This window comes from Hemiscyllium ocellatum, chromosome 36 (assembly GCF_020745735.1).
Source record: "Hemiscyllium ocellatum isolate sHemOce1 chromosome 36, sHemOce1.pat.X.cur, whole genome shotgun sequence".
In the NCBI taxonomy this organism is placed as follows: domain Eukaryota; kingdom Metazoa; phylum Chordata; class Chondrichthyes; order Orectolobiformes; family Hemiscylliidae; genus Hemiscyllium; species Hemiscyllium ocellatum.
The window spans coordinates 29726658-29751107 of NC_083436.1; the positions used below are offsets into that span (position 1 = coordinate 29726658).

General features: G+C 41.0%; 1 protein-coding gene across 1 annotated transcript; it reads right to left on the reverse strand.

Moving 5' to 3' along the window:
• Position 1: 1 nt before the first annotated feature.
• Positions 2–23607, reverse strand: igfbp7 (insulin-like growth factor binding protein 7). Its single transcript, XM_060851640.1, has 5 exons — positions 23150–23607; positions 5162–5271; positions 2213–2329; positions 1056–1164; positions 2–328 (listed from the first exon to the last, which is right to left on the reverse strand). The coding sequence occupies exons 1-5, from the start codon at positions 23583–23585 to the stop codon at positions 312–314; spliced, it is 789 nt and encodes a 262-aa protein (XP_060707623.1). The 5' UTR covers positions 23586–23607; the 3' UTR covers positions 2–311.
• Between the last annotated feature and the right edge of the window lie 843 nt (positions 23608–24450).

A 24450-nucleotide genomic window follows, 5' to 3' on the forward strand; every position in this document is an offset into this window, starting at 1 on the left:
ATTGTAGAAAGTTTTGTTTTAACTTTTATATACAATTTATCGCCTGATAATACAGAATGTATTGTATTCCTTTCCCCGATATAAAAAAAATCCCATTACAAGTACAGTGAAATGAAAGATACATCAACAAGCATAATTACCCATAAGTAACCAAATGCTTAAGAAATGATCCCTTGGAAAGTCAATTAACCATGCATTGGGGACAAAAAGCAATATACAGAGTTGGCACTTATCCCTAGAATTCCCTGTTAGTAGATGAACTCCATGCAGAGCCAGTGGTTGGCTTTTGGTTCCTTTTACTGATTTTTTTTTCATGCTTTCTTTTTCACTATAAAATAAAAGACCAAAGTTAATAGACAGGAATGCCCAAATTTTATACTGTAGATATATGGTAATCTTAAATACAAGTCTTAAGACTCTTAATAATCCATACTTTTGCTAAATATTTGAGTTTTCAGGAATCTAACTTTCTGATTTTGTTTTCAAGAAAGTTATATTTTTAGGAAAGGTAGGATTCACGTTGACATGAGCTTCAGGATTACACACTGGTAATGTTACCACAAAGCCACCATTTTCTTATTTTTTTCCCGTCTAAACTAACCACTATTACATGATTCTGGAGAACAAAGATAATTTTCTGGTTTATTTTCTCCATTGTTATTTTTTCTGTTTATTATGTAATGCCCTTCACCACCTATATTATTTCCACTCACTAAACTCCACAGAACATTACGGCGATTTTGGTGTTCAGACACTATCGCCTCCTTTTACTCGCCAAACTGAACCTGCCCCATGTAACTTGATACTGATCCTATGCCATTTGCTAGCTTTTTTTCTGAAGATACATTTATGCAGAAAGTGTTCAGGTAAAAAGAAGTCAATTTATGTCTCCCATCTGTTGATTTCTAATTTGATTCAATTATCCCATGGTGAAATTAATTTCTACAAAGATATGCACACAGAAAAAATCATTACAGTCCTTTCAGCAAAAAAGAAGCTCAAGACATACATTGTGGTAGCACATTTGCATTATTTATATGGAACACTGCACTCACTCTTTAGTTCCTCAACGACATGTATGCTTCCAGCAGCCGCAGCTTCTCCTCTGGTATTTGCTGCATGGCACTCATATTCTCCAGCATCATCTTCAGTGAGAGGAGAGATCTGAATATAAATGGAAATAATTTGGTGTCTTCCAAGCATACTTATGTGCAGTATTTACATGTATTGTGTTTCTGGTCCTTGTGCCTCAAAATTCAACAACACTCCATACCTTCACCTGTTGAATCTTGTGCAGACCGTACTATTGTATTGACAGTCTTCAGCACACTAGACGTGACATTACGGAATTTCCCTAAACTAGTCTCGCTACATTTCTGCCCACCTTTCTATCCTCCATCTCAAAGGAAATTTGTTTTGACTTTGTCTTAAGGTTCAAAATAGACAGCTTCTTGTGAACACTCAGAGAAATTAGAATGCTCTCCATCCCAAACAGACTGCCCAGACAGTGACAGTTTTATGAATCAATTTCATATCAGCTCCTTTCCCTTGTGGAAGGTTTGGAAGAAGAGAATTTGTAATTGAGTAGGGATAAAGCAAAGGGTGGCAATGGTCTTAAAGTCTAGTGGAGCTGAGAGAAGTGACTAAAATAAGTTCCTGTTTTTAAAGCGCTCTGGCACTAGCTGTGTTTATGTTTGCTTAATTTTAGGAAGGTGCTCTTAAATTTGATGAGCCTACGACTTATGCAAAGGCCCTATTTCATGTATTAGGTGGATACCCAGAATGCTTGCTCTGGAGTCTGACCCAGTATAGTATGATGTTTGTTTTTTGCCACATTCCATGATAGGAGGTTAATTGTCCATTTTGATTGATGGTGAGATGGTATTGACAAATTTCTGAGCCAGAGTCTTTAAATCAAACATCTTTTCACTTTTCCTTATCTCTCCCTTGAATGAGTGTTTGTTTTTCCTGACATCAGTGAAAGGCACCATAAGACATCTAACTACAAGTTGCTGCTTTGTGACCCTTTTATAAACTGGGAAATATGTTGAACTTGAATCTAATGCACAATCACCACACGACAAGTCAAATCCCCTAAACAGCAAGATTGTGAATTTAGTGCTCAGTTGTGGGTAATTGATGTTAAAGTTTTACTTTTTGTAGAGATGACATGAATTTCTCAATATTCATACACATTGATTTAAAAACTTACCAACACCCATCCTGTCACCTCATGCTTCTCTGGCCCACCACGAGTTTGGATAGCAAGGTTGTCACGGTCACCAGGCAGCAGCTCCATCTTTTCCACACCAGTTGCTGTTTTCATGACCTATTATTTAAAACTACATTAATATGTCCTTATTTAGTTCCCCATACAACTTCAAATTGCTGAAGGATCACATCATATGTTTAACAAAGTGTTTCTTGTATGAGCCCCAGACAAGTTACACCATGTCGATGTCTGTTCATCGAATGTCATTGTCTACAGTTCTCAAACAGCACAAATAGAGCCAAAAGCCTTCACTAAAAATGGTTTGAAAACTTAAACAAGCAAATATTTAGCAAATCAGTTTTCACTTCAATGCAAGATAACATCAATAGACCCTTCAAAGTATTGACTTTTTTTTATTTATAAGCTGAGCAGACTTTATAAGGGAGCATGATAATGTTATCGTGCAGTTTAGATGCAAACAACAGAACAGAATGTCAGATTTGTCACTGAGTCACAAACAAGATGAGCAACAGCTTGGTAGAAGAAGTAGATTTTAGTGCGTTCTCTTGCAGGAGAGAAAGACTGTGGTGTTTGGAGGTTGAATTCCAGAGTTTAGGGCCTAAGCCAATGTAAGACCACGACCAGCAGTAGAGATTTTAAAATTGGAGAAGTTCAAGTTGGCAAACTAGCTGTGGTCAGATATAGGAAGATCGTGGAGTTGGAGAAGATCACAGAAATAGGGACAAGGTCATAAAAGGATTTGAAAACCAGCATGAGAATTTTTTTTTAAATTAAAGGGTGGCTTAGCATGGAGCGCAAGTTTGTCAGCAGAGCCTGGGGAGATGGGTGAGTTGGACAGTGTGTATTAGGACATGAGCAGCAGAACTTTAAAATGACCGCAAGCATGCAGAGGGTAGAACAATGAGCGGTTGGTAAAGAGAGCATTGGAATATTCAAGCTTATAAGTAGCAAGGGCATGAGTGAGGGCTTCAGTAGAAATAAGCTGAAACAACCAAGAAGTTGAGCAATGTCACTGAGGTGGAAGTAGGTGCTGACTGTGATGGTGCAGATAGGTGGAGAAAGTACATCTTGGGGTCCAATATTTCACAGTTGCAGTGAGGTATAGGTGGATACTGTCAATATATTTGTGGAAAGTGACTGTCCCTCAGCAACATCATCCAAAAACAATGTGTAAGTGAAAAATAGAAAGTAGCTAACAATAAAACTTTCAGGGATATGGACGGTAAAAGTCTAGGAATAGAAAAAGAAGCTTATTCTCTTGCTACAACTGGACTGATAAGGATGAAACAAGGTGAGTGATGTTTCTCCAAGTTGGAGAGCCGTAGGAGCAGATTTTCATGGTCAACTCGATCAAAGGTAACAATTGGGTTGAGGAGGAATACCGTTCCTTTGTCAGGCTAAGTCATAGATGAAGCTGAGTGGGTGAAGCAATAGAAGGTAGAGTTCAACATGGAACCCTGTGAGACCATCCACTTTGATTCAGGAATATATGAAAAACAGGAATATATTTTTAATCTGGTTTAGCTAGCTAGGGGCTGTGGACGTCTAAAGAAATTTGGTGTTTTTGTGTACAGGTTACTAAATCCAGATTACTGCGACAGAAATTAATTGAAAAGCCTAAAAACATTATGGGTTTTTTTTCCCCAAGAGGCCTGGAATACAAAAGCAATCCTTCTGTAAAACAGAGTCTTGGTCATAACTAATCCAAAGAATTGTATTCCGTTTTGGGAACCAAACATCAGATACTTGGAGAGACTATAGCAAGGTTTCACCATGTTACAGAATTTTACGAGTTACTTATAACATCAGATTGCATAAACTTAATTTTATATTCCTTTAAATGAGAAGGTTAAGGGCTATCAAATAGATATCTTTAAAATAATTAATGGTTTTGACAGGGCTAATAAAGAAACTATGAGAAATTGTTCTGATAAAAATAATTTTCTTCAGTATATAAATAGAAGCTACTTCCTCAGATGTTCGGGACAAAAGAGCAGAATCTTACAGAACAAGGTCATTCAGCAATTAAATCAAGAAGCACATTTTCATAGAGGATAGTGGTGCTGGATTAAGTATAAATTCAAGCTGGTACTAGTTAAAAATTTTTTTAGGTTATTAAAGAATGTGAAGCAGAGGTGAATACATTGACTTGACATGCAAATCACCTATGATCTATATGAACAGTGCAACAAGCTCAAGAGGCTAAATAACCTCCCCTTGTTTTTAAACCTTTCTAGAGAAAGATTGAGAATATTCAGTAAAAAATTATTTTTAAAAAAAACTTTGAAAGGTAAACAAACTATTTCCTGTTGTTAGGAACGTCAGTGATAGACTTGTCGAAATAAATTTATTATTAAGAGAGTGAGGAATTACGAAAGATATATTTACTGTTAGGTCATGGCATGTATGGCCATAGAGAGTGCTTAAGGAAGACACCATTGTATCTTTTGAGTATAATCTGGATAAATATTTGAAACAGAGGAAGCTTTTGGACTATAGGGAGAAAATATGTCCATGAGGTTGGGTTGGATCATTCAAGCAAAGAGTTGGCAGAGATACAACAGTCAGATATATGGCATAGTTAACAGGTAAAATCAGAGTCCAAACCAGGGGATTGATGGAGTTGCTGATAAATCTGTGGTCTAAAGCAACAAAGATTATCAAGCAAAGATCTCATTGGAAATATTATTTTATTTCAACATGTTAAGTCTTAATATATACAGATTTGGATTATAACATTAGTGCAAACGTATTAATTAACTCTCACAAATACTGACTCAACACTGTGGTTACGTTTGGTGGCCCAAGTTTTAAATTACCCACAAATGCATAAGGTCATTTAGAATCTTGCATAAAATCTGTTACAGAAAAAAAAGTCTAAACTCTTCAAACCAAATTGATATAAAGAAGTAACTGAAATCTGCTAACCTTGTTCCAGGTGAGTACAGGTGTAGGTACTCCAATAACTTCACACGAAAGGTAAACTTGTGACCCACTGACATTCCAGATCTCCTTGGGCTGTGTCACAATGACTGGAGCTGCAGAAGGCAAACGACACGAACTTAGTTTCTCTGCTGTTAGCAACAGATGTGGGAAAGAAAAGAAGCAAACCCTGTATTTTGGATTCCACAACCCTGTGAGATGTCCTGCCCAATGTGCCCAAACTTTGGAGGGTCAAGAATTGGCCTACTCACTCACATGAAGACCCATGGCAGAAACTCTTGACCCTGAATAGACATTAGCCTCAAATTGATGGACAGCTGATGTTGACATTACCTGTACAAAGTGAGGACTAACTGCAGAGGTTAGTTCCCATGTGACCAGGAACAGAGGGAGAAACACATGATAATGACTCACTTTGAGATGTATTTCATGAGATTTGAAAACTGTCAAAGGCTTGAAATTCACCTAACACATATTTCACTGCTATTACTATATCCAGGGGAAATCCAGTGTTGACCATCGAGGTTAAGACATTTAATATTTAGAGCACAGATTTAACCTGTCATGCCAAAGTTAACATGGGGGCGTGGGGCATTAGCAGTAAGGGGGGAGGGGTGGAGATGCAGCATTTCAAATACATCAGAGGGAGGACAGTGCAAGAAGCCACTAGAATGGAAACCATTCACTGTATTTGGATTGAGGGAGTAGCAAATGTGCAAGGAAAGTAGAGACTGAGATGGGCAGTGGGTAGGACTGCAAATATATAAAATTTTCTGTTACTTGAAGCACCATGATAACACTGGAAGATGGAACACAACTGGTGGAACAGAGGCGACAACAAGAGGAGCCATGGATTTCACAGGATCCATGGGCAGAGGAATAAGCAACCTTCAGATCAGTCATAATAATAGGGGAATGCATGAGTCCAACATAAAACATTTAATAGGAAAGCACTTGGAAAATAGTGACAGGCTTGGACAGAGTCAGTATGATGCTTGATAAATCTATGAGAAATTTTCAAGCATGAAATTATAGGAGTTGATAAGGGGGATTTTGTGGATATGATCTACTTGGACTTTAAGAAGGCATTCAATAAGATCCCAAGAAGAATTTGCATCCAAAATTTAAGTGCATTGGATTGGGGGTAAGTGTACTGACATGGTTAGAGAACTGGCTAGAGAAATTGCTTGAAAAACTCAGCATGTCTGGCAGCATCTGTGGAGAGAAACGGAGTTAACATTTCAAGTTTGGAGAGTTCCGAAGAAGTCTCTAGACCCAAAATGTTAACTCCATTTCTCTTTCTACAGAAATGCAGCAAGACCTGCTGAATTTTTCTAGCAATTTCTGTTTTATTTTCTATGAGGTCATTATATTTTTGTGGCTTGCTAGAAGGTTCATGGGGTTTTATGAATGGGACGCTGCCCGATTTCTGGCTTCTCACTCACTATGAGGAGAGAATCCTGACTCAGACTCCACCAGGGGCCTGCTGATAGTGCCCAAGCTCCTGAACCAATATTGGAGCTGCTCTTGATTTACTGTACTGAGACCCCCTGGCGGGAGAGTGTGTCTCCTTTGACTTAACTGAGGCCTACTCACCTTAGATTGTGAGACATAGCCATGATTGAAGCAGATGCAGTGTGTTTGGTACATGCTGCTATCACATGGTGTAGGTGTGCAACATGTATGTTGTATAGCAACATGTTCACCTCCTGGACTGATGACAGCTGTCAAGCCTGTCATAAGCTTTATGTCTGCACAAAAAGACAAATCATTACCAATATACTGTGAGTCTATTAGTTCTGGCTGAAGAGGCAATGTGCAAAAAGACATGAAATGAAAGGTAGGAATGCTGTGAGCATTGAAGTAGACACAAGAGCACTAAGAGAGCAAGGGGGCTGCCTTGAGATGCAGCCTTTCTAAAAAAAAATCATTTTTAGAAGGCTGTGGGCATCATTGGCTGGCCAGCATTTATTGCCCATCCTTAGTTGTCCTTGAGAAGGTGGTGGTGAGCTGCCTTCTTGAACTGCTGCAGTCCAGCTGCTGTGGGTTGACCACAATGCCTTTAGAGAGGGAATTCCAGGCCTTGTCCAATCCATGAGTTGAGTGCCTATCCCTGCATTTAAAATGTCCTTGCTGCATCATTGTAAAGTGCAGCACGAAGGTGCAGTTGATGGGAGATGTGCCAGGCTGATGCTGGCAGGCTGATACGTGTCAAATTCCATTACCATGGATATGGAGTGTGCCCTGCAGCACTGATGACTAGTGTAGAAGGTGGGGACCTGGAGTCACCAGTTACCCGCTCTGACATTCACATCAAGGATACTTAGAGTCTATCTCAGGGAGAATACCAATCAGGCAAGATGAAATAATAATGGGGGTGATAATAAGCATCTCACCACTCACGAGGGATAATCTCATTTTGATGTCCAGGACTGGGTTACAGAATGCCACTTCTTGGTCTCAATATCAAGAAAAAACTTACAGGACATTTCACTCAATTTTCCCAAATTATTCCCATTGCCCACATTGTTCAGGGCTTGGGAAGACCCTGTTCAAAATCTCCAATGAATAGATCAGGCATTAGAGGACTGCACTGCTCTGGATTTTTCCGAAGTGCTTTGAGGTAAGAGTGGCCAGCTTACCATGACAAAACACAACAAACGGCAAGTTAAAATAATGTAAATTTCGAAAACATTCTTATAGAATGGCCCTGGAGTAAGGTCTAACCCTCAATATCATTGAACTAGCCAGGGATATCCAAGCAATTTTGTGGGCTATATATAGATATTGGCTGGACAGTTTGCTTCTGATGCAGAGTGACACCAAAAGCATGGGTTCAATTCCCACAATGGCTGAAGTTACCATGAAGGACTTGCTTTCTCAATTTCATGCCCCTGTTGGAAGCATGGTGACTCTCAGATTAAATCACCACCAGTCGGCTGTCTCAAATAAGAGAGCAGCAGACCTATGATCTGATAAAGACTATGGCGACTTTGCTTTTTGTTTTATTATAGATGCGAACCGTGAAAAGCTTTAGGAGCAACATATAAAGTCTCAACACACATTTTCATACAAACAGGCCTTATTATTCCAGACTTATCCAGTAAGTTGCAACAGGAACATAAACAGTTCTTTACAAACCTCAAGGTTACCATTCAACGACATCAAACCGGGAATGGAGTCAAGAATGCAACAAACTATGCAAAGAGGAAAAGATAACTAGCCCCCCCACCCCCTGTATTTATAATGGAATGAAATATTCACCATAGAAAAGATTGTTCTGTCAGCAAACCCTTTCAGACAAGATTCTGTGCACTTGGCTGTGTTCATTATTAATCCCATTCTTAACAAAGGCATGCGAGAACCAATGGTTAAAAGCCACTTCTGCTGATAGGTCAGCAAAAGATTAATAGACTGCAATCATTTATCAAAACTAGCCAGACTTGTCATTGCATGCAAGCTATTAATAAGATTAGACATGCTTCTGCATATTTCTAAAGTGAATTAAACAAGGTTTGATTGATGCAATGCAAAATAACTCTGATCCCGTGCTAATGAGCACACTACCATGTTGATCTGTCATGATTTCTTAGGCATTCTTGGTACTTTAAAAACAAAAGTAATATGAAGTCGAAAGTTTTTTAACTTTTAGTTCATTTTAGTCACATTTGATAGTTTGTATAACGTTTCACCAACAATGTAAAAACCTTCAGTTTTTAAAAATATATTTTGGAATATAGACATAATTGGGAAGGTCAGCATTTGCTGTCAAACCCTAGTTATCCATGAGAAGTTGATGGTAAACTGCAGTCTTTGTGATAAAAGTACTTTTAAACTGCTGTTAGAGAAGGATTTCCAAGATTTGATCCAGTGATGAAGGTGTAATGGTGGGATATTTTCCAATATATGACAGTCTGTGACTTTGAGGGAGCCTTGAAGATCACAGTTTTCCCATGGTCCAGCTGCCCTTGTTGTTTGAAGGGGTGGAAGTCACAGATTGTAGAGGTACCAGCAAAGCCTTGTTAATTGTTAATTACAGCAATGGCGAGAGAGAGATCAAAGGCTTAAGCCTCTGCATGGGCTTCACAACAAGCAGAACTGTTCATCCTGGATGGTGCTGAGCTTCTGGAGTGTTGTTGCAGCTGTACTTATCAAGGTAAAAGAAGAGTTTTCCATCTCATTCCTAACACATGCCTTGTAGGTGATGGGCAGGCTTAAGGGAGTCTAGAGATGGAGCATTTAGTGACAGTCCCAGCTTTGAAGCATTTGGGGTATTGGGCCTTTCAGAAAATTCCCAAAAAACTAAATTTATTTTCCAACCAGCTCCCACAACATAAAATCTTCCTCATTGATAAAGGTCAGTGGTGAGGTGCTGGAAACTGTTGTTCATGTTCCATATCCTGGGAGCCTCCTAGCAATAAAGGCAAACACAGATGACAAAAACTCATCCTCCAATGTTCCAGTTCAGTATTTGGCCAATTGTGGATAAATGGATTTGACCACTAGGATCTCAAACCCAAGACTAACGTTACAATTTATTGGGCAGCAGTGGCCCTGCACTACTCAATGCCTCAGAGACATGGGTGACATAGCAGATATCTCAAAGCAGTGGAGAGCATGCAAACATAGACGTTAGGAGCAGGAGTAGGCCATTTCATCCTTTGAGCCTGCTCCATTCTTTCACAAGGTCATGGCTGATCCAATTACTGTACACTTCCACATACCCTCGGATAACTTTTCACCTCCATGCTTTTCAAAAATCTATCCACTTCAACCTTTGAAATACTCTAAAACTCTCCTTCCACTGCCTTTCGAGAAAGAGAATTCCAAACATTCTTAACGTTGTGAGAATAAATCCTCTTCCTCTCTGAATTGAGTGATAGCCTCTTTATTTTTAAAATAATGACCATCTAGTTATAGAATCTCCCACAAGAGGTAACATCTTTTCGAAAGCCACAATGTTCAGAACATTCACAGTCTTATATGTTTCAATTAAGTCACCTTTCCCTTCTAAACCCCATTGGATAGAAGCCTAGTTTGTCCAACCTAAGTGCCACCAGTGTAATATTACTTGTACTTTCTACATATTTTGCCATCATCAAACACCAGTGTCATCTTGTTGAATCTTTGATCAGTGTTCTCTATAGCATTAATGGATGTTCTACTGTAGTGGTACAGTATCTTAATTGAGATTGAAATGTTACCTTGCATAACCTATTTTGTTTATTCTCATTTTAATGTCCCATTTATAACATAAAGTAAATGTTTTTAATGGCTTTTTTTCTGCCAGCAATTATACTTTCAGGGAAATAGATACTTCAGCCATTTGGATCCTTCCATCTGTACATATTCAATATACATATTATTTCTTCATTTCCTATAATAATGAATTACATCTTTCCCAATAACTAGCACCTCCTACCTTATCTATGCTATTAACCAATGTCTTCTCCATTGTTCCATTACCTTTGTGTAGTCATTCTGTTCTCTATGCCCAAATCATATAGAAAGAATGAGTTGAGTTAGACCACACTGAGTCATTACTGGGAAACCCAATCTTTGGATGGATATAAAATATTGGTTTTGAACAGAAAATAGCACAAATTTAACAGAATTGTAACAGGACACCAAGAGTTAAACCATGAACAGAGGTTTCACAAACAAACTTTGTATCTCCTGGAATATTAAAGGATAGAAAATAACTTGATTGAAGTTTTTAAATGTACCAATGGAAGCAGATAAGATAAATAGAGAGGAATGTTTTCATTGAGAGAAGAATCTAGAATTCGAAGACATGACCTTGAAGAGCCATAGATTTCAGGAGTGAAATTAGGAAACATTTCTCAATATTTGAGATAAGCTTGGAACTCTCTTCCACAGAGGGCTAGATCAATTATTACTTTTAAATCTGTGATTTCTAGATATTTGTTCAGCAAAACTGTTGAGGGATATGGGGAGAAGTTGAGAATGTTGAATTATGTCAGTCATGATCTTATTAAACAGTAGGACAGACTTGAAGGGCTGAATGGTCTCCTTCTGTTCCAAATAAAACTGAGGGGAAGTCATCCCCAAAGCACTAACATTTCTCTCCATGCTTGCTGAGTGCTCCCAGCATTTTCTATTTTTGTTTGAGATTTTCAGTATCTACATTATTTTCCGTCTTTATGACAGACTTGCTCATGATGCAAAGCATAGTTGCTACGTTTCAGGAAGATAATTGAGAGAAGAAAGTGTTTTTTATTCTGCCTAACTGGACACAAATACAGATCCACAACAGAGGCTAACTTAAGTTTCTCAAAGAACATAATACAATGTGCCTGAGTTTGGAATCTTAAGCTTATTACAAACAAGAGCAGACATGAGTTCACAGCTAACAAAAAAAGTCTTTCATTAACTGCTGCAGTACATTTTATGAAAGAGCATTGAGCCCAAAAGTCCCTAATGTAAATATTGGGAATCCACCCAACAATGACCTCCGGTGCTGACCCAACTAAAATTGGTGAGGTCACGGGCAGGTTACTCATTTTAAAATGTCAGTGATGGGTATTTGCTCTGTTTGTGATGCACTCTGGAATTGAAAAATTCACAAATTCCCCAAATCTTCTGGAATCTTGGCTGCAATTCAGGCCCCATCTGTTGCTAGTTAGACTGTCATGCTTGGTCCCAGGATATGTAGTGACCCCAATGCTCTTGCAACTACTCCCACACTGCTAGGCTTGTTTGGTCAGCCTTCTACAAGTCATTACTGCCATAGAAAGCCAGGAACATTTCCCTGGAATCATTAGTTGAACTCTTCATCAGCACAGTGGGAAAGCTGGGAAAAAACTGTAGATTTCCCTTATACTGACTATGATAACAGCATCAGGTTTACGTGAGACTTACAATTCTTAAACACCACAAGTTAAAACCAAGAAGAATTTAATCATTAATTCCTACCTATTATGACTGTGCTATCATGAGCCACCCTCAAGATGATGAGCAACAATCACAAATCACTTTGCAACAGATTGCATGCAATCTGGCACAACTCTCAGAATAAATAAGATCTTTCTTCTGTTCTACCCAGCTCCAGGCAAGGATTACATTCCACCTAACATCACTGTGGGTGATCACATGCTCCAGGTTGTGGATAGATGCAGCTACCTGGGTGACGAGAGTGCAACTGATTCAACTGTCAGCCTTGGCTCAATGCTAACCCACTTGTTTCTGAGAAGATTGTGAGTTTAAACCTTGCCCTAGAGACTGGGGCTGATACTTTAGCATTTTACACTGAAGGGATTTTACACTGTCTCAGGGGTTGTTTTTCACATGAAGGATTAAGTGGAGACCCTGCCTGCCCCCTGAGGTGGATAAAACATATTCCAGAGTACTTTTGAGAAATAGTACAGGAGTTTGGCAGGTCCTGTCCCACGTTCGCCTTTCAGTAAACATCACAAACAGATTTTTTTTGGTCATTACCTCATTGCTGCTTGTGTGCAAAGTGGCTGCAGTGTCTCCACTTTAGAACAGAGAATACACTTACATGGTGACTCACTGACTGCAACATATTTGTGAATTGTCCCTTGTAAATGAGACTATATTATTTCCTCTGTTTACATGTTTGAGAAGCAGATAAAGGCTCAAACAGTTACTTTAAATGTAAAGTGAGTATCATAGAATCCCTACAGTGTGGAACAGGCCCTTCAGCCCAACAAGTCCACACCGACCCTCTGAAGAGTAACCCACCCAGATCCAATCCCCTACCCTATGTTTACCCCTGACTAATCCACCTAGCTTACACATCCCTGGACCACTACAGGCAATTTAGCATGACCAATTTACCTAATCTTCACATCTTTGGATTGTGGGAGTAACCTGAAGCAAACTCACCCAGACACGGGGAGAATGTGCAAACTCCAATCATACAGTCGACCGAGGCTGGAATCAAAACTCTGCTAACCACTGCCTGCTATTAAGCTGGCAGATTGTAGGTTAGGGCTGAGGATACTAATGCAGCAGGGAGATGGGTACCTGAAGTGTAGTTCCAGTGTAAAGGAAGTTGAGGGTGGTGAGGTCAGGGATAAGTTTACAAGGTCCCGAGAGAACACCAGCAATCAGGATGTTGATTTGAAATATGTGTACGTCAATGCCAAGGGCATCCAGAATAAGGTGGGTGAACTTGCAGCATGGGTTGTTACTTGTCATTTCGATATTGTGGCCATTTCAGAGACATAGCAAAAAGAGGGGCGGAAAAGTTGTTGCAGATTCTGGGATTTAGATGTTTCAGTGAGAACAGAGAAGATGTAAAAGTGGGGGGGTGGGAGGGTAGGGAAGGATTGTTAATCAAGGATAGTATTATAGCAGCTGAGGTAACGTTTGAGGACTCATCCACTGAGGTAGTTTGCACTGAGGTTAGGAACAGGAAAGGAGAGGTCACCTTATTGGGAGTTTTCTACTGGTCTCTGAATTGTTCTAGGGATGTAGAGGAAAGGATAGCAAAGACTATTTTCAATAGGAACAAGAGTAACAGGGTAGTTGTTATGGGGGACATTAACTTGCCCAATATTGACTGGGAATACTATAGTTTAAGTAGTCTAGATGGGTCAATTTTTCTTCAATTGTGTGCAAGAGGGCTTTTTGATACAGTATGTCGACAGACCATCAAGGGGAGATGCCATATTGGATTTGGTACCTGGCAAGGTGTTAGATTTGGAGTTGGTAAGCACTTTGATGATAGTGACCACAATTCAGTTATGTTTACAATAGCAATGGGCAGGGATAGGTATATGCTGCAGGGAAAGAGGTATAACTGGGGGAAAGGCAACTATGATGTGATTAGGCAAGATTTAGGATGCATAGGATGGGGAAGGAAACTGTAGGTGATGGGCATACTTGAAATGTGAAGCTTATTCAAGGAACAGCTACTGCAGGTCCTTGATAAGTATATACCTATTAGGCAGGGAGGTAGTTGTCGAGAGAGGGAGTTATGATTTAGGTGTGAAGACTCAGTTAGGGAGCTTGAGAATTATACGTTAGCCAGAAAAGATCTAAAGAGAGGGCTAAGAAGAGCCAGGAGGGCTCATGAGAAGTTGTTGGTGGATAGGATCAAGGAAAACTCTAAGGCCTTCTACAGGTATGTCATAAATAACAGAATGACTCAAGTAAGATTAGGGCCAATTAAAGAGAGTAGTGGGAAGTTGTTTGTGGAATCTGAGGACATAGGGACTTAGTCATCGAGTCATAGAGATGTACACATAGAAACAGACCCTGTGGTCCAACCCATCCATGCGAACCAGATATCCCAACCCAACCTAGTCCCACCTGCCAGCACCCGACCCATATCCCTCCAAACCCTTCCTATGCATAAACCCATCCAAATGCCTTTTAAATGTTGCAATTGTACTAACCTCCATCACTTTCCCCAATTTTGGTGTCAGCTGCTAAGTTAGTAACTATACCTCCTATGCTCACATCATTTATATAAATAATGAAAAGTAGAGGATCCAGCACCGATCCTTGTGGCACTCCACTGGTCACAGGCCTCTGAAAACAACCCACCACCACCACCCTCTGTCTTCTACCTTTGAGTCAGTTCTGTATCCAAATCCCTGTATTCAGTGTGATCTAACCTTGCTCATCAGTCTCCCGTGGGGAACCTTGTCGAATGCCTTACTGAAGTCCATATAGATCACATCTGCCACTCTGCCCTCATCAATCCTCTCTGTTACTTCTTCAAAAAACTCAATCAAATTTGTGAGACATGATTTCCCATGCACTAAGTATTTTGACTATCCTAATCAGTCCTTGCCTTTCCAAATACATGTATATCCTGTCCCTCAGGATTCCCTCCAACAACTTGCCCACCACTGACGTCAGGCTCACCAGTCTATAGTTCCCTGGCTTGTCTTTACCAGCCTTCTTAAAAAGTGGTACCACATTAGCCAACCTCCAGTCTTCTGGCACCTCACCTGTGACTATCGATGGTATAAACATATCAGCAAGAGGCCCAGTAATCACTTCTCTAGCTTCCCACAGAGTTCTCGGGTACACCTGATCAGGTCCTGGGGATTTATCCACCTTTAGCCGTTTCAAGACATACATCACTTCCTCCTCTGTAATATGGACGTTTTGCAAGATGTCACCATCTATTTACCTACATTCTATGTCTTCCATGTCCTTTTCCACAGTAAATACTGATGCAAAATACTTGCTTACTATCTCCCCCATCTCCCTGGCCGCCTTGCTGAACTTTGAGGGACCCTATTCTCTCCCTAGTTACCCTTTTGTCCTTGATGTATTTGTAAAAATCCTTTGGATTCTCCTTAATTCTGTTTGCTAAAGCTATCTCATGTCCCTATTTTGCCCTCCTGATTTCCCTCTTACTCCTACTGCCTTTATACTCTTCTAAGAATTCACTCGATCTATCCTGTCTATACCTGACATATGATTCTTTCTTTTTCTTCATCAAACCCTCAAGTAGTGTGTGGAATCTGAGGACATGGGGAAGTGCTTAATGAATACTTTTCATCAGTGTTCACGTTGGAAAAGGACAATGTCAGTGAGAATACTGAGATACAGGCTACTAGATTAGATGGGATTGTGGTTGATGCAAAGGAGGATTTAGCAATTTTGGAAGATCTGAAAATAAGTAAGACCCCTGGGCCAGATGGGCTTTATCCTCAGATTCTCTGGGAAGCCAGGAAGGAGATTGCAGAGCCTTTGGCTTTGATCTTTATGTCATCATCGTCAACAGGAGTAGTGCCAGAAGACTGGAGAATACTAAATGTTGTTCCCTTGTTTAAGAAGGGGAGTCGGGACAACTCTGGTAATTATAGGCCAGTGAGCCTTACTTTGGTGTGGGTAAGGTGTTGGAAAATGTTGTAAGAGGTAGGATTTATAATCACCTAGAAAGGAATAAGTTGATTAGGGATAGTCAACAGAGTTTTGTTAAGGGCAGGTCATGCCTCACCAACCGTATTGAGTTCTTTGAGAATGTGACAAAGCAGATGAATGAAGGTAAAGTGGTTGATGTGGTGTACATGGAATTCAGCAAGGTGTTTGTTAAGGTTCCACACTGTAGGCTATTGCACAAAATACTGACTTTTGGGATTGAAGGTGATTTAGCAGTTTGGATCAGAAATTGGCTAGCTGAAAGAAGATAGAGGGTGGTGGTTGATGGGAAATGTTCATCCTGGACCTCAGTTACCAGTGGTGTGTGGCAAGGATCTGTTTGGGGCCACTGTTGATTGTCATTTTTCCAAATGATCTGGATGTGGGCATGGAAGAATGGGTGAGTAAATTTATGGATGATACTAAGTTAGGCAGAGTTGTGGATAGTGCTGAAAGATATTTTAGGTTACAGAGGGACATAGACAAAATGCAGAACTGGGCTGAGAAGTGGCAAATGGAGTTTAATGCAGAAAAGAGTGAGGTAGTTCACTTCGGAAGAAGTAACAGGAATGCAGAGTGCTGGGCTAATGTTAAAATTCTTGGCAGTGTAGATGAACAGACAGATCTCGGTGTTCAGGTATATAAATCCCTGGAAGTTGCCACTCAGGTTGATAGGGCTGTTAAGAAGGCATGTGGTGTGTTGGCATTTATTGGTAGGGAGATTGAATTTCAGAGCCACGATGTCATGGTTCAGCTGTACAAGACACTAGTCAGGCTGCACCTGGAGTATTGCGTGCTGTTCTGGTACCGCATTATCGGAAGAATGTGGAAGCTTTGGAAAGGATTCAGAGGAGATTTACTAGTATGTTAGGAAGGTCTTATGAGGAAAGGTTAAGGGAACTGAGGCTGTTTTTGTTGGAGAAAAGAAGATTGAGAGGTGACTTAATCGAGACGTATAAGATATTCAGAGGGTTACATAGGATGGACAGTGAGAGCTTTTTTCATCGGATGGTGAAGGCTAACATGAGGTGACATAGCCTTAAATTGAGGTGTGATAGATTTAGGACAAATATCGGGGTAGTTTCTTTACACAGAGAGTAGTAGGGACGTGGAATAACCTGTCTGCAACAGTAGAAGACTCATCGACGTTAAGGGCATTTAAATGGGCATTGGACATACATATGGATAATATAGAATGGTGTAGGTTAGATGGGCATCAAATTAATTTCATAGGTTGGCACAACATCGAGGTCTAAAGGGTCTGTACTGCACTGTAACGCTCTATGTTCTATGTTCTATGATAGTTCTAACCTGAGAACCATCACTTCCAGCCATGATAACCCTTGCTCCAGAGAAATCATGTTTGGGAATCACATAAAATGACTTTGATATCATTTTAATTACAGAGGAGGGAAATACAGCACAGATGAATAATTGGAGATGAAGAAAGTATTCCTGCATAGTGAATAGTGTTCCTGACTCAGGGTTGAAGTCCTCTCACCAAACAGGGTGAGTACCAATGTGCATATCCTTACCAGTAACAGGCAATAAGGGTAGGAGAGATTCTTGGTTAGCCATGTGTTGGGAAGAAAGTGGAATCTCCATTATCACTGTCCATAGTTCCAGTCTATCACATGCATTTGATTACTTGAGTGCTGATTGCATCAGTTGGCTGGATAGCTGGATAGTGTGGATCAAAATGGTGCCACAGGGTTTAATCCCTATTCTGACTTGAGTGGTTTCAGGACTTGCCTCCTTGCCTTGTCTATGGTAGAGGTTGTGGCACTGTCATTAAGACCTGCCTTTGTGCAGAGAATTGAAGAAACAGTAGAAATATTTCATTAAATGGTGAATAAAAGGGACTGCCAGAAGCAACTTTACTAATTTATTCAGAAAACTCATTAAAGTTTAACTTCAACTTTATTAAAGTCTAAACTAGGTGCAATGTCCCAGTAGAGTAAGTTATGACTTGTTTAAGTATTGAATATGAAAATGCTTCCTCTTCCACGATTTCTTAAGTCACTTCTTTCTAAATCATTTTCAGTTGATAGGAATCATGTGGTTGATGTGACCAGCCCTAGTTTGGTTGCTTGCAGTGAATTGCATTGAAAAAGTAGACATTCCACATACAGTTCTGAACTTGCACCAACTCAATCATGTCACATATGTGCACTGTTCTTTACCACAATTAATATGAATCATAGAAACCCTACAGCATGAAAGCAGACCATTCGACGCATCTCGTCCATAGTGATCCTTCCACCTAAATTAACCATGGCTAATTCATCTTGCCTGCACATCACTGGGTAATTCAGCATGGCCAAGCCACCTAATCTGCACATCTTTGGACTGTGGGAGGAAACCAGAGCACCAAGAGGAAACCCACACAGACATGGGGAGAATGTGCAAACTTCATAGACAGTTGTCCGAAGGTGGGATCAAACCCAGGTCCCTGGCACTAACCACTGAGCCACCATACTGCTTTATGATAATTACAATTCCACTGGATATAATAACTTAATGCACAGCACAGAAATAAGCTCTTTGGCCAATCTTTCTGTGCAAGCGCAGATTTTCAAATAGCTTTATTCATTTGTCTCCCTTACAGTTTCCATCTACCTTCTTACATTCTTCCTTTTGAAATATGCATCTGGTTCCTTTTGGACAGGTCTCCAGCTCAGTCGCCATTTGTGGAAAAGCATTCCCTGTTTGATTAAGGCTGTGAGTGAAACATCTTTTCTAACATTCCCATTGACTTTTTTTGTGATAAAACTGAGTAATTTCCTAATGGTTTATCAATCTATTAAAACAATCTTTCACAAGTTACCTTCCATTTGAAGGATGTTTTAATTTCCAAATCATCCTCAATAACAAATTTGAATTTACACATAATATCATCAAATTTGCCAAAATCTTTACAACCAACAGATTACTTTTAATGTGTTGCTGCCTACATGGATACTAATTTGCAGACAGGGAATAAAGAGGATTTTTTTTGTTCAGGATGTAATGTCAGATGGGATAATTTACAGATGTTCAAAATGTTCTATGGGATCTTTCATTCCAAACTGTGTCATCCAAAAGCTGATTATTATATCCAATTGAATTACAGCTCAAACATACTAATTGTGGCAAAGCACTGTGCACCGACTTGACATGATTCAGTTAGTGCAAGTTCGGAGTTGTACGTGCAAAATCTACTTCTGAACTAATTCATTGCATGCAGCCACATTAGGGGCTGGTCTTAATCAACTTATCAACCATATGATGGCACTAACAACTCAGTACTGTGTTGAAATCTCAGGCTGGATTATACAATGAAGAATTAAGGATTTACAGTCCGAAAGGTCTATACGTCAGTAACAGGCCTTTAAGCCCATTGAATCAGTGTCTGCTAAAAACAACTACCTAATTCTAATCCCATTTTCCAGAACTTAACCCATAGCCTCGTGCCTTGGCATTGCAAATGCACATTGAAATGCTCCTTAAATGTTATGGGTGTTTCTACATCTTTCAGCCCTTACAGACAGTGTGTTCCAGATGTCCAACCTCTGAATGGATTTTTTTTACCTTCACATTCCCGCTAAACCTCCTGCCTCCTGGTTATTAATCCCCCCAATTAGGGGAGAAGTTTCTTCCTGTCTACCCTGTCCATACTCTCATAACTCTATACATCTCAATCATGTCCTCCCTCAGTATCCTCTGCTCTAAGGATCTAACCTACCACCTTCTGATACAGAGCGGAGTGCAACAAACTGAACTACAACCGAGACTACGTTCTCAGTTTTCTGTGCTACGTCAAAACAATGTGTCAAAGGTTTCCTTTATAACTTTGATTCCAGTGAAATAGTTTTGATACAGGTTTACTTTTTCCGAAGCTTGACTCGCTTTCCTTTAACCAGGTGCAATGAACTTCAATTGTGGCCTCACCAACCAACGACATGTGTATTGTTTTGCTTTTATTTTATACTGTTGAATTTAAAACTTAGCATTGTTTGACTATCCGCTTCCCTTTTCAACATACAATCTCATCTTTAAAGATCCCTGTATTTGTACTGATAAATCTCTCTGTTCCTCCACTCTGTCAGTCATCTTGTTTAGAGTGTACAATTAATTGTTGTTCTTCTTTAAATCCACTACATCAGATCTCATTAAACTCTCTCCGCCACCTCTGTGCACAAGATGAGAGTGGTGCTGGAAAAGCACAGCACCTGATTCCTGATGAAGGGCTTTTGTTGATTCTCCTGCTCCTCGGATGCTGCCTGACCTGCTGTGCTTTTCCAGCACCACTCTGATCTTGACTCTAATCTCCAGCATCTGCAGTCCTCACTTCCGCCTAGTTGATTTTAACCTATCTGCCCACTCCACTAACTTGCCCATGCCTTTCTGCATTCACTTCAGAATTTGCCATACCTTATTAATGGTATCGCATGAAAACAAACGTCACTGTCTTTGCTTTTAGTTATATAAAAAAGACATCTTTCTCTAACTTTTCGTAAATATCTGGTTGAAATATACTCGCTCCCAAAAGCGATTTAAATCAGTATGGTAGACACAGGAAGAAAATTCTAGACTTGATAGGGAGGGTAGGATTGTGTAAAAAGAAGTGTTGGACTGATACCAGAACGCGAAAATGTTATAAGTGGAGTTAAAGAAAGAGGCGATATGATCCTGAGAGCATGAGATTGCAAGTAGTTTCATTTCAGTTCACCTGAAACTGGCAAAAGATCGGGGAGCATCAAACTCGTTCAGAAAAAAATCCTGTCCAGAGCAAATCGAGTTCCACCAACCCCTACCATCTCCACCCAGCCCCGCCCCCGACCTTTAGCATTGATGGATAAAAGTACAGTATCGCATTGGAGACAGGCAGCTCACAGACTGGCCACACCCACAAACCCAAGTAACCACCGCTCTCTTTAATTCTCTTTTGAATAAAATAAAACTCCCCGTAAAGGCTGTTGCTTAGAGCTCACGAACTGATAGAGTTGGGCTAAGCGCGCGTCTTTTGTGCAACTAACTAGGATCCTATTCAAATCGAAGCAAGTGTTCACTTCCCAAATTCACTCCAAACTGATACTATCATCTTCCCCCCCCCCCCCCACTTTCTCTCCCTTTTCTCTGTCTTCTCTCTCTCCGCTCTATCTCGTTTTCCCACTTAATTCTCTGTCTCTGCCCTCTCCTCTCACTCCTCCCACCTTCTCTATCCCTTTCCTCTAACCCTCTCCTACTTGATGTCATGCCCGACCAGCACGTTTTCTCTGTCATCTCGTCTATTACTTTATCCTTTTCCCACTTCAATAATTCCTCCTAAATATGCCCGCTTAAGAGGCAAGAAGGCATATTTAAAAAGTTGTTAAAATCTTTACGACCCAGTTACGAAGTAACTGACAGCCGGACACCAGATGGTTCTGTTTTTAATTATTTCAGTTCCTTACAGTCGGGATAGCTATTGAAACATACTACCTGTGGACAAAGTTTGGTGATATTATTGAAAATGGTTGAAAACACCTCCAGCACCTGACAGCTCTTAAATATATCAAGGATGTTAATTAAAAAAACGGTTTTTAAAGTGCTACCTGATTAGGCAGTTTTGTGGGTTATTTCAGTAATATGCAAATCAATTCGAGTGAAAACGAGCAAAAAGCTGTTCTGAAAGCCAGGCAGCTTGCATATGGATCACTGACTACGTTCAGAGCGGAATTCTCGAGTAGAAAATGCGAGAAAAGAGGGCATTTGGAGAGCTGGAGCAACATTAACTCCCTCTCACTTAGACCTCGGAAATCAGTGCGAGTGCAGTGCGGGGGACTGTGCCCACGCCCAACACTTGCCCTGAATCAGTTCCCAGCTTGGACCTCCTTTCAACTCCATGGGTGAATTCAGAAACCCCACGTTACCGCCCTGTTGGGGATTGGAGGGTAGTAAAGCGCAGTGTATCAGGCAGGGACGGGAGTGCCAGGAGGGAGGCTCGAACCGATCCCAGAGCTGGGGGGAGGCTGCATGAGGCGGGAGCAGTAGGAGTGCTACTCCTAACCCTACAAAACAAAAGTTTAAGTTTACTCTTTAAAACTTCCCTGAAAGCTCACTCACGAGCTGACATATTTGGCCTTAGTGTGGGCTTTCTGTACAAGCAAGTCTGTAACAAAACAAAGAACGGCGGATGCTGGAGGTCTGAAAGACAAACAGCAATTACTGGAGAAACTCAGCAGGTCAGGCAGCATCTGTGGAGAGAAAGCAGAGTTAACTTTCAGGTCCAGTGACCCTTCTTTGACCCTTCAGATCTGCTGAGTCTCTCCAGTAACCTCCGTTTTATTTGTTTCACACAATTGTCCACTTTCTCGGCTCTCCATAATTTCCCACCTGCACCCCTTTTCCTGCTTTATTCTCTCCTCACTCCTCTCTCTCCTCCCTCTTCCTCTCGCTACCTTTGGTCTCCGCCACTTTCTCTCGCTTCCCCACTTAATTCTCTCTCTCCGCTCACTCCTCCCATTTTCCTCTAACTCTCTCCTTTCCGTCACCCCGTTCTCACTGTAGTCTCCCTCCACCACTTTCTCTCTTACTCCTTTTCCCACATTATTATCCTTTTCCTCCACTTTCTCAATCCTTTCCCCACTTTATTCTCTCTTTCCATCACTTTCTCTCACTCTTTTTCCCACTTTCTCAATCCTTTTCCCACTTTATCTCTCTTTCCATCACTTTCTCTCACTCTTTTTCCCACTTTCTCAATCCTTTTCCCACTTTATCTCTCTTTCCATCACTTTCTCTCACTCTTTTTCCCACTTTCTCAATCCCTTTCCCACATCATCTCTCTTTCCATCACCTTCTCTCTCTCTTTTCCCCACTTTCTCACTCTTTTTCCCACTTTATCTCTCTTTCCATCACCTTCTCTCACTCTTTTCCCCACTTTCTCAATCCTTTTCCCACTTTATCTCTCTTTCCATCACTTTCTCTCACTCTTTTCCCCACTTTCTCAGTCCCTTTCCCACTTTATTCCCTTGCGTTCTCTCTATCATGTTACCTCTCACTCCCTTGCCCACGTTATTCTCCCTCCCCACACTCAGTCTCTCCCTCTCTCTGACGGAGGGATCCCTGCAGGAGTTTGCTCACCTTTCTCACAGGCGCCTTTCCCAATCCTGGTGATGGGTTGCCCTCCGTCCCTCTCCGCCCGTTTCGCTGCAGCTCTCAGTTCACAGCCATCGCTGTAGGTGACCCCGTCGCTGCCGCAGACCTGCTCGGCAGCCTTACAGCGGCAGCGCCCCCGGCCCCTGCGCTTGTTCCCCGAGCGGACGCACTCAAAGCCCGGGGCACAGCGGCCGTACCTGGACTCGCGGCCCCCACAAGGCGCTCCCTGGCCGGCCGCGCACACGGTGCAGCAGCCGCACGAGTCACTCAGCTCCCCGAATGGACAGCCTCCGGGGAGCAGAGCCGGGCACTTGGACAGGACACAGGGAGGGCACTCAGTCCTGACCGTCTTCCCCTCCGCCCCCAGCCCCACCGCCAGGAGCAGCCCAACCAGTAACTGCAAGCTCATCCTAACTGACATCTTCGCAAAGAACTCAAACCGGGAAGAACCCGGGCCCCTTATACAGAAAACCAGGCTCCACCCAAACTCTCCCATTGACAGAAACTGAAATCCCATTGAGACGAACCAAACTCATCCAACACAGTCCAATCTCCAGTTCACAACATAAAACTCCCACTGCCATCCTTCAACCTGAACCCCATTCACCCAGGCTGCATTAAACTCAGTCCTCGTTAAACTAAGTCCAATTTATACACATTAAGCGCAACTTCCATTAAACTCCCATTCGCACAGTCTGACAGAATCTAAATTCAACACACAAATTCAAACTCCCATACATGCCAACTCAGACAAACTTTCTTGATCTTAGTAAAGCTCACGTTAGTACCTGACTATTACTTGATAAAGTGAGGCAAAAGTGAGGACTGCAGATGCTGGAAACCAGAATTTAGATCAGAGTGGTGCTGGAAAAGCACAGTAGGTCAGGCAGCATCCGAGGAGCAGGAAAATCGACGTTTCGGACAAAAGCCCTTCATCAGGAATAGAGGCAGGAAGCCTTCAGGCTGGATAAAGTGGGATTGAATATATTCTGATGTGAGACTTGTGCATGGCAAATACCAGACAGCAAAGTAACAAATTTGTATAGCTAACTCTGATTTATATCTGGCTATTGGTAAAATTATTTAAATTCAGAGCAAATTTTGACCTAATGTAAGACCTGTTTCACATTCAGAATGTTAATATATCTAGTTTATCAGTCTAATACCTGACTGATATCAAACTGTTGCAGATCTGAACTCTTGAAAGTTTAATTATGTTTCTCTCTCCACAGCCTGACCTGCCTAGTTGTTTTTTACATTTTCTGTTTTCATGGCATACTTCTGCT

What these genes read in the sequence shown, in the direction of transcription:
- igfbp7 (XM_060851640.1), bottom strand. Translation starts at nt 23,585, where the DNA reads ATGTCAGTTAGGATGAGCTTGCAGTTACTGGTTGGGCTGCTCCTGGCG. An exon ending in GAAAGGCGCCTGTGAGAAAG is followed by an intron (nt 5,272 to 23,149) that starts GTGAGCAAACTC and finishes TGCCTTCTGCAG; the next exon opens with CTCCAGTCATTGTGACACAG. An exon ending in AGGTGACAGGATGGGTGTTG is followed by an intron (nt 1,165 to 2,212) that starts GTAAGTTTTTAA and finishes ATTTATATTCAG; the next exon opens with ATCTCTCCTCTCACTGAAGA.